Source organism: Leopardus geoffroyi, chromosome B1, assembly GCF_018350155.1.
Source record: "Leopardus geoffroyi isolate Oge1 chromosome B1, O.geoffroyi_Oge1_pat1.0, whole genome shotgun sequence".
NCBI classification, from domain to species: domain Eukaryota; kingdom Metazoa; phylum Chordata; class Mammalia; order Carnivora; family Felidae; genus Leopardus; species Leopardus geoffroyi.
In genome coordinates this window covers 103,342,917-103,357,460 of record NC_059327.1, presented here as the reverse complement: position 1 = coordinate 103,357,460, position 14,544 = coordinate 103,342,917, and the positions used below count along the sequence as shown (strand labels likewise).

Here is a 14,544-nt window from a genome sequence, read left to right as displayed (position 1 = left end):
GGCACACCAGCGAAGGGAAGGCTCATTATCTCCCTCTGAGAGGACTCAAAGGGTTCCATGAGAAGAAGATTATAGGACCAGTTATTCTCCTTTCTCTCTGATCCTTCTGAATCTGGTACCTCCAAAGCTAAAATAATAAAAACGGACTCAAGGCTGGGAAGCTGCTCATTCAATTAACTTAATAAATAATAGGATTAAAGTAGCAGGCGTTAACCTTCAGAATTCAAAACATGTTGATTGTTTTTTATGTGTCCCCCCCCAAAAGGTGAACCACTGAGACAGGTGTCCACCTGCCCTGCCCCACCCAGCAGCACAGCTCGGACTGGCTGACGATCCAAACTGAAAACCACACTAATAGGAGGAAGGACTAGATAGAGGAGTGGATGGGCACAGGAACTAAGGGGTTAAATGGATCAAAGGTCTCAGGTGAAAAAAGAGCAGGCTCAAAGAGGAAGGGGAGACTCTTCATCAGTGCTCTTCTGAACTGTGTAAAAAGTACAAATATTACTTATTCAAACTCCGAATATTAAATCATAAGTAAAAAAATAAAATAGAGAGTAGCAATCACTATGTGAATGTAACATTACCTGAACCTGTAATATATAGAATCTATAGCTGTTTGGGCAGCAGTGAGGAGAGGGGATACCAGTGTGTGAAAACAGGTAATAACATAAAGACAATAAAGACCCATGGGAATAGGTCATGCAAAACCAGATGACCTACACTGCTTCCCTGCCAACTATACAACAGTTCAGATGCAGCCTCCTTAAGTTTCCTGCAAGTACAGGAATAAAAATCACAATCATTGTCTGCTTCACAATGCCTCACAACCAATGGTGCAAAACATTAACCCACTGTGCTAAAGTTTTGGGGACAAATATCAAAAGCCATTAACAACCTCATAAAATTATGTAAGTCATCTTTTTTTATTTGTCACATAGATGTTTGATTTCTGAAAACTGTTACGGTAAAAAAAGAAAAAATAACTGCTGAGAAAATTAAGACCTTATAGAAAAATTGTAAAAGTCACTGAAAATATTATTATATTCATAAAAATAAACAACTAAAACAGCATGTGAAGTTAGGCAATTCAATAACATTTTCCACTTATAGTGAAGACTATATTATGAATTTCCATTTTCCATCTCCCACACTGTAGAAACCTTTCAAGAGTCTCTTCCTCAAGCACCCCATTCCCCACTCCTAGCAGTTTCAGCAATATGGATGATTATTCAAAACACATTTTGTGGGGCACCTGGGTGGCTCAGTTGGTTGAGCGTCTGACTCTTGATTTCAGCTCAGGTCATGATCTCAGGGTTGTGAGATCAAACCCAGTGTAAGGCATGGAGCCTGCTTGAGATTCTCGTCCCCTCTCTCTCTCTCTCCCTCTACCCCTCTCCTGCTCATTCATGCTCATGCTCGATGGCAAAAAATTTTTTAAAAAATTTTTAATAGTAAAAAAAAAAAAAAAATATATATATATATATATATATATATATATATATGTATGTATGTATATAGCTAAGCTATAGTAACCAGTTATTTATCAAATACTAATCTAAGTGTAGCTGTGAAGGTATTTTGTGGATGTGGTCAACACCTACAATCAGTTGACCGTAAGTAACAGAGATTATTGCCAATACTGCATATGGCCAACCCTCAGCCAAGCAGTCAAAGGCCTTCATTGCCAACTGAGGTTTGCCAGAGATGTTCTGCCTCAACACTACAACATCAACTCCTATCTGAGTTTCTAGCCTGTAAGCCTGCCCTACAAATTCCAAGTTGCCATCCCAACAATCATGTGAACCAATTCCTCAAAAAATATATACCATGTATCTCCATCCTATTGGTTCTGTTGCTCTGGAGACACGAACTGATCCATCCATGTTCAGAGAGACTTTTTCCGTGTAACTCTAAATGTCAGTATCCCACCCCTTTCTGATTTACTGATCCTGCTTCTCTCAGCCCCACCCACAGAGCTCAGCTGGCACCCTACTCATGGAATCCATCAAATACAATTCTTGGAACTGGGTTTTCTTTTCCAAGGTTTTAACAACCTCTATACCTTTACTTCTCTTTTTCTATTCCTCAAGCCCTTCTTTTTCTAATGACTAGAAAAGAACAACAACAAATATAATTGGCATAAACTAAGATGAAAATTCTTATAATATACAGACATACATTGGCATTACAGATCCCTGCATTAGGGAAATTTCAGATTGCAAAAGACTGTCTAAGAGTCATAGTTCTTTAAATATATGTTCCTAAAAGTGAGGTAAATTTTAAAGTGGCATTTTTCATTCCAATATGGAGTGCAGAACTGTTTCAATGCAATCAGAACTGCAATAGAGAAATAGAAGTTAAAAGAAAAGTATAATTTCGTTTACAGAAATCAAATTCTTAATCCAGTACACAAACAGGCTTATTTTAAAATCCAAACATCCTATGTATGGAAAACTCCATATTCAATGATGAACCATAAACTTCAGGGTTCTGGAAGAATTGTCTAGTACAATATTTCAACAGTATTTTTTAATGCTAAACTTTCAAACTACTCAGGTCCTTTAAAATCAAAACATTCCAGTGTTTAGTCAACTGGAATCAATGCCTATTAACTCAGCCTCATAACTGCACTAAATAGTGAGAAACATTAAATATTTAAAATAACAATCACATCCTCACCTCCCACATCAACCTGTAATCCATATTTTCATCCAAGTCTTCAGGCATTCTCTTCTCTCCGGCAAACGGTCCAAACTTTTCACCCTGGGTAGTGATGATTACATTGAAAAGGAGTTAGTACAATAATGAAGTTACTAACATAAATGTATTTCTCTTCTGGAATTTTTTTTTTTCTCCAAACCTTCATGCCCAATGATTGAGACACATTTAAAGTATTAAACAATTTACGCAACACAAAATATTTACATATTTAAAATCCAACTTAATCTGTTTTTAGCTTCAGAGCCTGAATCCACAACACAGGAGCCAACATAAAAGGGTTAAATTGCACAACATTCAAATTCTGACAAGGCCTCTGGCAAGTGGTCTTAAAATGACAAGCACTGAGTTTTGCCTGCCTTGAGAGACAAGCCCACCAGGCAGAAAATCACCTGGTTTCCATAAAAATCATAAATTCATCCCAATTATGAACAAGAAGGAAGTAGGCTTGGCATTCTCAGAGGAAGACTGTTCGTAAATAAAGTTTAAATTGCCCTGCCAGTCTCTCAAACAGCCAAGGCAGCACACTGTGCACCAGTTTCTCAAAGTGCAAGCTTTGAAGCCCACCTGGCATGAGAATCAAGAGCGACGCTTGTTCCAAATTCAGAATCCTGGGCTTACTCAAATCAGAATCTCTGTGAGTTGGGTGTGGGGAGCTGCATTTTGACAAGTTCCTAGGTGTGAGGCACAGGTGGCTGGCCCCTGCACTTACTCGTGAGGCAGGTTCCAGGGTAAGAGACATTGTTTTCTCAACTAAGGCAACCAAAGCAGACTGGAGGGACTTGGAGTGCGGTTGAGTTTGTCCAGCCAGACAGTCTGTAGAAATGTGTGCAAAGAAAACATAGAGCCTCTGGGAGAGTCCCCCAAATCTGCCTGTGCCTATTCTTCAGTAGAACCATCCCTTCTTAAGGGGAGGAAAAATCCAACAAAATCTCCAGGAGAACTTCTGATAAATGCTGCTGGAGGGAAAAACAACCACCAAAGCAATGTTTCGAGGAATATAAATTACTTAATGAACAACAGAAAACCTAACTCTGGAAATAGTAAAAGGTTAAAGCTTAAAAGAATTACAACTCACTAACCCAGCCCCTCATCTTACAAACAAAGAAATGAGATCCTGAAAACCTACAAAAAAAAAAAAAAAAAAAAAAGGCAGAGGCCAGAAGACCTATTCTTGAATGTTAACTTAAGGACAAAAAAAAAAAAAAAAAAAAATAGCTACACAGATTGCTCAAATCAAGATTATAATCCTAAATAACCCAAGCACAAACACACCAAAGACACAGGGAGACTGCTATTTATAATAACAGTTATTGGGGCACCTGGGTGGTTCAGTCAGTTAAGCTTCCAACTTTGGCTCAGGTCATGATCCCATGGTTTGTGGGTTCGAGCCCCATGTCAGGCTCTTGTGCTGACAGCTCAGAGCCTGGAGCCTGCTTCAGATTCTGTGTCTCCCTCTCTCTCTCTCTCCCCCTCCCCCACTCGTGCTCTGTCTCTCTATCAAAAATAAACAAACATTAAAAAAAAGAAAAATGTATATTTATAACGTAGTTAGTGATATAAAGTTCAGTGAGCAAATTTCAGAGGCTGGAAGCCAGCCCTGCTTCCCCAATCCTTCCAGGCCTCACTAGCCACTTCATACTAGCATCACTTCTCAGGCAGACACAACAGCACCAAAGATGCTTTCTTTTAAAAACTAATCGTTTTTCACCTCAACGTGGGAACTTACCAGTATTTAATGGCAGTTAAGAAAAGCTGTATCAGAAATGAAAGAAGAGGGGAGGGGAATTGATATATACTGAACTACTATGTGCCACACACCAAATAATCCTATGTGGGAATTTCCCCATTTAACAATGGAGGACACTGAGAATCAAACAGTTTAAATAACTTGTTTGATTAAGGTCAATCACCTAGTGAAGATCAGAGAAGGGATTAGGTACCAGCGGTTTACTCTGCTCAGGCACTGTCCACTCCACCACACCACCACTCAAAACCCTGACAATGACTGCATGACCCAATGCCCAGGCTGGCTCACACCTCCCTTCTCACTTTCCATTAACTACAACATTTAGCAGCCATGTGGGCCATGCCTTGCTCATGCATCACTCAATACATTGACTGCTGAACTGAATGAAGAAACTGACGGACTGATGTTAAAGCCAATCTGGAAGACAGACCAAAAAATAAGGTGTGCTTTTGCTAATAACTTTGAGGATTTGATATTAATGCATGCAGTTCATTCATCTTTTCACTCCATCTAGTCATGTATTAGTGTTTACCAACCATTGCAGAAGGTAATAATCTAAGTATACAGTTTCTAATGCAGCTGACCTAGCCCGTCAGCTTCTCTTTGCAGTACAAATCTGGAGGGAAAAAAAACCTGAATCCATCAACTCAGCAGTGTTCAAGGGACTGAAGAGGAGACATAGAAACCCAGGTAAATGTACTGGAAATCAGTTTAAAAGACTGCTTGGATGCATGTCTAACAAGATTATTAAAAGACTTAATGCTCTGAAAATTCAAAATAAGAATCAGGACTCTGAATTTAAAGCCTCACTATTAATAGTGAACTCTAGGGGCGCCTGGGTGGCGCAGTCGGTTGAGCGTCCGACTTCAGCCAGGTCACGATCTCGCGGTCCGTGAGTTCGAGCCCCGCGTCGGGCTCTGGGCTGATGGCTCAGAGCCTGGAGCCTGTTTCCGATTCTGTGTCTCCCTCTCTCTCTCTGCCCCTCCCCCGTTCATGCTCTGTCTCTCTCTGTCCCAAAAATAAATAAACGTTGAAAAAAAAAAATTAAAAAAAAAAAATAGTGAACTCTATCATAAACTCAATTATCAAACTATGATAATACGGCTTTCTGGTTTTTCTTCAAGCCATAGTAGGAAATACGTTTTGCATCTCAGCTTGGCATATTCACACATACACATAGAAACACAGATATAAAACTAAAATATAAATTTCTTGAAACAATACTACCCTTACTCTGTACAACACACTCCAACATTTTATACTCTACTTTACTTCACTTTTTAAAAAAATACTGGTTCTCACCCAGTAAGTTAATCTCACAGCTCACTAATGGCTTGCTATCCAGTTTGAAAAACACTGACACAAAAACATACATAGGAGAGGTAAATTTGTAAGTATGCCGTGAGTATGTTAGCATGATCCGATCAAATAAACCTGAGTTTCTATAGCTGAAAGATTACAAAAATGTAGCGGCATCTGGGTGGCTCAGTCGGTTAAGCATCTGACTTGGGCTCAGGTCATGAACGGAGGGTTTGTGGGTTCGAGCCCCGTGTCAGGCTCTGTGCTGACAGCTCTCTCAGAGCCTGAAGTCTGCTTCAGATTCTGTGTCTCCTTCTCTCTCTGCCCCTCCCCCGCTCGCTCTCTGTCTCTGTCTCTCTCTCAAAAATAAATGTAAAAAAAAAACTTTTTTTTAAAAAAGATTACAAAAATGTAAATAGCCAACTCTTTTTGTTTTTTATTTTAGAGACAGAGAGCACACATGCAAGCAGGGGAGAGAAAGAGAGAGAGAAATAGAGAAAGAGAGAGAGAGAGAGAGAGAGAGAGAGAGAGAGAGAATCCCAAGCAGGCTTCATGCTCAGTACAGAGCCCAACACGGGGCTCAATCCCATGATCCTGGGATCATGACCTGATTTGAAATCAAGAGTCGAAGATTCAACCAACTGAGCCACCCAGGTGCCCCAAGATCATATGAGATTCCTGTAAATAGCCAACTCTTAATTATCCATAGTACTTGTGGTATGAAACACTGCAGGTAATTAAAACAATTTATATTTGACTTTAGATGAAAATTTTGTACTTACTAGACTACCTCTCGGTCTGAAGCTTTCCCCTAAGGGTCTTAGCAACTGCTATCCACCCCTTCTCTAACTCCGTGCTCCTTGTTGTTTCTACTATGCAAACAGCACTTTCTTATAATTATAATTTTATTGCATATCCTGCTTTATTTGCTAACCATTTCCCATGGGAATTCTAACCTAAGAGTAAGCCTCTTCTACCTCAGTGGGCTTCAAACCTGCTTGGGTAAAACACACCTGTGAAAGGACGATTTGGGGTACACACCCCATATATATGTGATTACTTTTCTTTTAGTTGAACCCCATGAAATTGCCAATATTTGACCATTTCCAACCTGTGAAGTGAAAATTTTTCATATGATTCATTATAATACAAATTATATATACATAAGCATATATATACATATGTGGGATTCATAACTAATGACAGGAAGGAAAGCAATATTTCAAACTATCTTCTTGAGAATTTCAAAATTTTTGAGCCAACTTCTTGTCATCACTGGTTTTACTCTCTGTGATTAAGCTCCTGAAGATCTCATTAGCAAAAGGAAAACTGTCAGCTCCCCCATTTTCTTGCTGTACACGTATGCCTACATTACTGATGTTACCTTCATTGCAAGAATTTTCCTAGAATTCTTCACTTCAAGCTCTTTCAGGGGTCACTATCTCCAATGCTTACAAGGTCAGGCAGGAAAGCAGCAGAACATCAGACATCCAACAACAAAAATGTAAAGGACACATTGGGAAGTGATTTGGAGGCAAGCTGGAAGGGCATGCCCACGTAAGCTTTTCCACTCCAACTGAGTGTTGCTATATCACAACAGGAACCTAATGTTGCTAAGTATCCGCAAATTTTTTAGAGAAGCTGACAACTCAAATGCATACATGAAATGACTACTTTTCTATGCTGGCAATGAATTCCAAGTTTTCAAAACTCTGAAGATCAAATAAAATGTGACTGCAAGACAAATTCAACCTGTAGACAGCAAACTTTCCAAGGCAAACTCACCTCTCAGACTGGTCCAATGCCCAGCCTACAATGGTGCTTCTTTGTTGCTTCTAAATAAAGCAGATAATTAATCTATTCAATTTGCCGCCCACTGGACTAGACAATAATTTTTTTTTAATTTTTTTTTTATGTTTACTTATTTTGAGAGAGAGAGAGTCAGAGTATGAGTCGGGTAGGGGTAGAGAGAGAGGGAGACATAGAATCAGAAGCAGGCTCCAGGCTCTGAGCTGTCAGCACACAGCCTGACTCAGGGCTTGAACTCACGAACTGTGAGATCATGACCTGAGCCAAAGTCGGACACTTAACCGACTGAGCCACCTAGAAGCTCCAACAATAACTTTTAATAGACAAAAAAATGTATGATTACGAATATGGGCTATTTCTTCTCATTTTGCTTGTATTAGTAAGAAGTTGAAAGCAAGATTTACTGCAAATATCTCTCTTAGGACAGTGGGAAAAGCAGTAGCTGAGACTTCAAGAGATCCCAATCCTAATCCCTGCTCTGCCATTAAAATAGGATGTCACAGGGGCACCTGGGTGGCTCCTCGGGTAAGCATCTGACTTCGGCTCAGGTCAGATCTCACACTCCGTGAGCTCGAGCCCCGCATCAGGCTCTGTGCTGACAGCTCAGAGCCTGGAGCCTGCTTCAGATTCTGTGTCTCCCTCTCTCTGACCCTCCCCCATTCACGCTCTGTCTCTCTCTGTCTCAAAAATAAACATTAAAAAAAAAATAGGATGTCACAAACTTCTGAACTTCAGTTTCTTCACTTATAAAACTTAGGGATTTGGGGTAGCTGATTTCTAAGATTCCTTCCAGGTCTTGAATTCTACTAGAAAGAGCAGCCTCCAAAGACCAAATCTGAGAATCAAAGAGAACAATTTGAGAATCAAAGAGAACCAAAGTGTAACTGATTAAAACACATTGGTAAATTCTTAATGACTGTCTGAGAAAATTAAACCTTGTTTGCCTTCATTAGAGGGTAACAACTTGTTAAAATTAATAGAGAGAAAGAACTAACATTTTGCCCTACCTTTTCAATAATACCCTAGTTCGTGACAACCAGACAACAGCAAATAATGAGGGAAAGCTCTTCTTTACAGAGGAATGATAATTTATAAATAAAGGAGAACTGTTTATTTGAATGAATCACCATTTTTAAATTTCTAATAACGTAACTGATTCAGGCAAGGATTATCAATGGATAATGGCTAAGACCATTAGGTAAAAGATTGATAGTGAAATAGGTACTTATACAGTGTCAGCTCACAGATTACTTATTAAGCACAAGTCCCTTTAAATGGAAAAATTACTAACAGTGTTGGCATTACTAACAGTGGGAAAACCAGACATTATACACCCCCTGCCAAAATGCAGTCTTTAGTAAAACAACCTAGCCCTTCATTCCCCAGTGTCTGCCATAGGAATGTAAGAGGGGTGTTTGCTGAATTCTCCAGGCACCTCCAAGGGCGAAAGGGCAAGGGAACACACCCAGACCTCTTCCCCCTTGCGCTGTCTCTCACCCAGCACCTGGGAAGATCTGTGCTTCCTAGGAAGAAAGCACGCGGTTAAAACACAGATGAGAGGGAGGTGGACACTTCGTGCAATTCCCACTGCTTAAAACGGCACTATTTACTACAATGTCAAAAGTATCCTGAGGGTAGAGAAAAGCATTTAATATGTCACTTCATTTAACAAAAAAAAAAAAAAAAAAAAAAAAAAAGGTAAAATAATCTATACCCTGCTTCCAGACTCAAAGAAATACAGAAGATAGAGAAACACATTAAATAAAGTCCTGGGAAAACAATCAGATAAATTTGGACTGTGAGATACTCTACAATTAGCCTAATTTCTTCAGAAAGGGGAATGGGAAAAGGGAGACTGTTAAGATTTGAAAGACCTAACCAAATGTAATAGGTGGTCCCTGATTAGATCCTGGTTCAAAACAAACAGCTATAAAAACACTTTGGAGACAACTGGAGTAGTTTGAGTATGGGCTGGAATTAGATGACATTAGGAAATTACTGTTATTTTTGCTGGATATTAAAATGATATTATGGCTATTTAGGAGAATGTCCTCCACAGAAATATTGAGGGAAAAAAATCGTCATAATGTCTGTAATTTACTTTGAAATGCCTCAGTGAATAAAAAAATATATACATATTGATGAAATAAATTATATTAAAGTGAATCAATCTGCAGTTGAGTCATTCATATGTGAAATAATGATAATTTTTCACAGAAGGAGACTAGGGTCCCCACTTAGAACATAATTATATTTCCATGTTACACTCCTGTTCATGTGTTGTTCTTATAGTACAATTAGGCCTTCAACACAGTATGTTTCTAAAAAGTTCAGGATGAAAAATATCTAATCTTCTTTCCCCACTGTGACTGAGCAGAGGCAAGTTGCCTTGCTATATCCATACTCCTTAGTACTAGAATGCTGACCTTTTGTTGAGGGTACTAACATACATAGGTAGAAAAACTATACTCACCAGCTTCCCATTTAGATAGGGAAGAGAGCTAACAATATGCAAGCAGAGATCATTGTATGAACCTACCACAAAGGCTCTTAAATGAGAGCTAAGTCAGCTGGCAAGAATACCCTTGGGCCTTGGTTACTTCTTCTCTCTCCCCACTGATAATAAAAGCATGATAGCTGGGGCTAAAGCAGCCATCGTGAGGCCAAGAGGACACAAAGACTTCCACCCCAACACTTTAAGCCACTGAACTGATAGCAGTAAATGCCTAAGTGCCAACTTCTTATTATAGGGAGAACTTAATCCCCAAGGTTCAGATTCCTATAGTTGTCCCTATTACTCTCAGCTGATATAGCAAATGTCAAGGAAAAGAAACACACCAGTGCCCAAGACATAACAGAATCATTCTTTATGAAATGAGTCCCTTATAAAATAAATATGAAATGGGAAATGCAGGAGAACTGTGAGGAAGAAGAGATTCTGAGTATATGCTGACCTGTACGCACCACCTTCCCCTTAACTCAACCCTAAGCTACTTTCATCTTTTGAGCAAAACAACTGCCACTAGCACGTACAGTCAACGGGACATAAGTGAAGCCTTAGGCTCTGGCAAGGTACTGGTGTGAGGCATTCTCTCCAGTGGACTTAGTAATAAAGTGGAAAACAGCAGAAGAGGGCTGAGGACTGGAAACTAGGGAATGCTGAGAAATGTTTGAAAGTCAGAGATGGGGGAGGGGGCCACAGCCCACAGTCTTTCCATGCTCAGCAGTCCAGGAAAGTCCAAGGAGACAAGAGAGCAAAGGAACAGGGAACTGACAACCTATCTGCCCGGGCAGGCTCATGGTGACAGAGACCCCTTGCCTATAGGGAAGGGCTGACATCACAGAGGGCTCTCTAATTACCGGTCTTAGGCTTTGACAAAACAACCAAGGCAGACTGCCTAAACAAAGGGGCCCAGCTGCCTGAGAGAGAACAATCAGGCAGAAAAATGAGAACCACACTCTGTAAAATAGAACTTCTACAGGAGGCAGAATCATTAAGAGAAATACCTTAACTACATAAGGGAATTTAAGGACATTCAAGTAGAGCACTCAAAAAAAATAACAACAACAACAACAAAACACACTTTTAAGAGTGAAAAAAGAAACATGATTTTCCAACTAAGTATGTTTAGAGAATGAGTTGAAAGAGAAATGCAATAACCTGAAAATCACTTACCCAGCAGGAAGTCCTTTACAGTCAGGTGGAAGGAGAGCTACCTGATGATATACACAGATTCAAAGAGCATATTATCCACATGGTGATGAGAAAAAGAATCACAAAAAAGGCTCTAACTAAACAAATGAACCAGAGCAAAGGAAAGAAGATGGCAGAAGAAAAGGAGGAGCTGGTGTGTATACACACAAAATTAACAACTAACAGAGTGTGTAGACCATATAGGCTCTAACTAACAACTCTTAAACCAATGGGGATATACTCTTAAAAGAAATTCTATTAAATAACACACCATTTCATCCAAACTTAAGGGCTGTTGGGAAAGGATAGCAGGAAGGCAAAAGCATCCCAAAAGCTGCTGGGGTGAAGGTGGGCGATGGGCGGAGGGAAGGAAAGGGGAAATGGGACATCTTGTAGAAGAAATTGTGTGTTTTTGTGGGAAAACATAGTTGAGCTCTAGGCATCAGACAAAAAAAATCATATCCATCTGATTGTGAAAGAGGGAAAGAGTAAGCAAATCACTAATGAAAAAGAATATAACTAACATAGTAATCAGAAGAAAGAAAGGAATGAACAGTGACTTGAACAGACCGCAAAATAAGGAAAATTTAAAAATAAGTTACAGGGGCGCCTGGGTGGCGCAGTCGGTTAAGCATCCGACTTCAGCCAGGTCACGATCTCGCGGTCCGTGAGTTCAAGCCCCGCGTCAGGCTCTGGGCTGATGGCTCGGAGCCTGGAGCCTGTTTCAGATTCTGTGTCTCCCTCTCTCTCTGCCCCTCCCCCGTTCATGCTCTGTCTCTCTCTGTCCCAAAAATAAATAAACGTTGAAAAAAAAAATTAAAAATAAGTTACAACAATATAAAATAAGTAATGAGAATAAAGAAAGACAACAAGAATGAAATCAGTTCTATCAGCTATTATGCTAAATATGAAGGAATTAAATTCCTCATTAAATGAGAGGTTGTAATATTGCATTATGAAATATAATCTAGCTACATGTGATTACAAAAGATAAAATGATAAAAAAAATGACTTTAAATGGGCAGACAAAGAAAGGCAATAGTGTCAATATCAGACAAGAATTAAATTAATGGCTGAATGCACTAAACAGAATAAAGCAGAATATTATATAGTAATAAAAAATACATTCATGAAGAAGATCCAACAGGGAGAAAACAGAAGTTTAAAAATACTAAAAATGCACAAACTTCCAGTTATAAAATAAGTCATGGAGATAAAAAGTACAGCATGGGGAATATAGTCAATAATACTGTAGTAAAGTTATACAGTGGTAGTGACTATATTTATTGTGGTGAGTACTAAGTCATGTACAGAATTGTTGAATCAGTATGCTGTATACCTAAAACTAATATAACATTGTATGTTAATTATGTTTCAATAAAAAATGATTAAAATGGCCACTTTTAGGTTATGTATATTTTTAAAAAATAATTAAGGGGCGCCTGGGTGGCGCAGTCGGTTAAGCGTCCGACTTCAGCCAGGTCACGATCTCGCGGTCCATGAGTTCGAGCCCCGCGTCAGGCTCTGGGCTGATGGCTCAGAGCCTGGAGCCTGTTTCTGATTCTGTGTCTCCCTCTCTCTCTGCCCCTCCTCTGTTCATGCTCTGTCTCCCTCTGTCCCAAAAATAAATAAACATTGAAAAAAAAAATTTTTAAATAATTAAAAACTTAACTAACTTTTCACCAAAATACGTACGTATTATATAATACATATAGTATATATGTGTGTGTGTGTGTGTGTGTGTGTGTGTGTGTGTGTGTGTATGCATGAAGAACTAGAGTGGGAGATTTTAAAACCTCTCCTTCAATACTGGACAGATTTATTAAGTAATAAAGATAATAAGTAAGAATATTTTTAAATGCCATTAATTTTAAAACTTAAGTTAAATATCCACCAAGGATTTGAGAAGGGTATCCCTCCTACCCTACCAATCCGAAAGGGCAATAAACCACAAAATCCTAACTTTTCTTGAGGAGAGCACTGGCTTAGCTGCTGCCACAGATCACAGAATGCACAGCCGCCAGTCACCACACAAGCAGGTAAGAAATCAACTAACGTTTTAACAGCTAAAGGTACGTGTGAGACAGCCTGCCCTTACAGAACCAGTGGAAGCCCCAGACGTAAGTGGAGTTCACATACACGTGCAGAGTCTTCTCCAAAGATCTCCCATACAAGAAAGATTGGGGGACAGACAGGAGAACAGTCTCCCTCAGGGATGCAAGCATGCAGGAGCAGAACAGCATACGCTACAAGAATGACACAACACTTTACACCTCCTGCCCTGCCCTTTCTTCCACATAAGGAAAAGCCTTTAGGCAGGGCAAGGGAAGCAGCACACTGTCACCTCTAGGACACAAATAAAGATCCATTGCTGCTAGAAGAAGGGCAGGAAGTAATGCAGGCTCAGGAACTTATACCACAACCATCAGAGGACTCCTACCTTTGTGGAAGGGACAAGAAACACTCTCCCAGCAAAACACCAAGCTAAAACAAGGCAAAAGTTTGGCTCCTATGGAGAAGAAGTAGGAATGCTGAGAAGGCACAACTCCCAGGGCTCAGACTGATAAACCCTGGATAAGAATGAAGCTGGACCAAGATAGAGAATCTCAAAAAACAATACACAGCGGTCTACTACTGATAGAAGGGGAAGAGCAAGGCAGCATGGTGAAAACCCTCTATGGTTCAGGCAATCAAGGACAAAAGAGAGCTGAGAGTCAGAGCAACTGGCTGGCTCATTCAACTAGGCATCCAACTTCGGCTCAGATCATGATCTCACGGATTGTGGGTTTGAGCCCTGCCACAGGCTCAGGGCTGACAGCTAGGAGCCTGGGACCTGCTTCAGATTCTGTGTCTCCCTTTCTCTCTGCCCCTTCCCCACTCACTCATGTGCGCTCTCTCTATCAAAAATAAAAACAAGAACATTTAACAAAAAAAAAAAAAAAAAAAAAAAGAGAGAGAGAGAGAGAAAGCTGAGAGTAGAACAGGAACACTGAGAAAAACCTTGAGCACTCTAGCCAGCCCCAGTACAAGGTAACTCTAGAAGGATCTAAAGCCTGTGATATATTGAAGGCAACAACAGCAACAAAATAATGCAAACCCATTTTAGCTCCTAACTAGATTGATCCAAATCCCCAGACTGACCAAAAAAAAAAAAAAAAAAAAAAAAAAAAAAAAGAGGTGTAAATAGGATAAATGCTATTTACTGCACTCTTGATCGTTTCACACATGATGCTGGCATTCAATCAAAACTATGACATACAAAAAAGCAAGG

General features: G+C 39.7%; 1 protein-coding gene across 5 annotated transcripts in view; it reads right to left on the bottom strand.

Annotated features, from left to right (window-relative positions):
• PRDM5 (PR/SET domain 5) overlaps nt 1–14,544 on the bottom strand; it is a 216,273-nt gene that overhangs the window by 189,585 nt on the left and 12,144 nt on the right. For all 5 annotated transcript variants that reach the window (XR_006710158.1, XM_045468690.1, XM_045468698.1 and 2 more), the window contains exon 2: nt 2,683–2,766. Coding sequence is in view for 4 of the 5 variants with exons in the window: in XM_045468690.1 (XP_045324646.1) it covers nt 2,683–2,766 (84 nt within the window). In the remaining variant the exon portion in view is untranslated. The remainder of the gene's footprint in view (nt 1–2,682; nt 2,767–14,544) is intronic.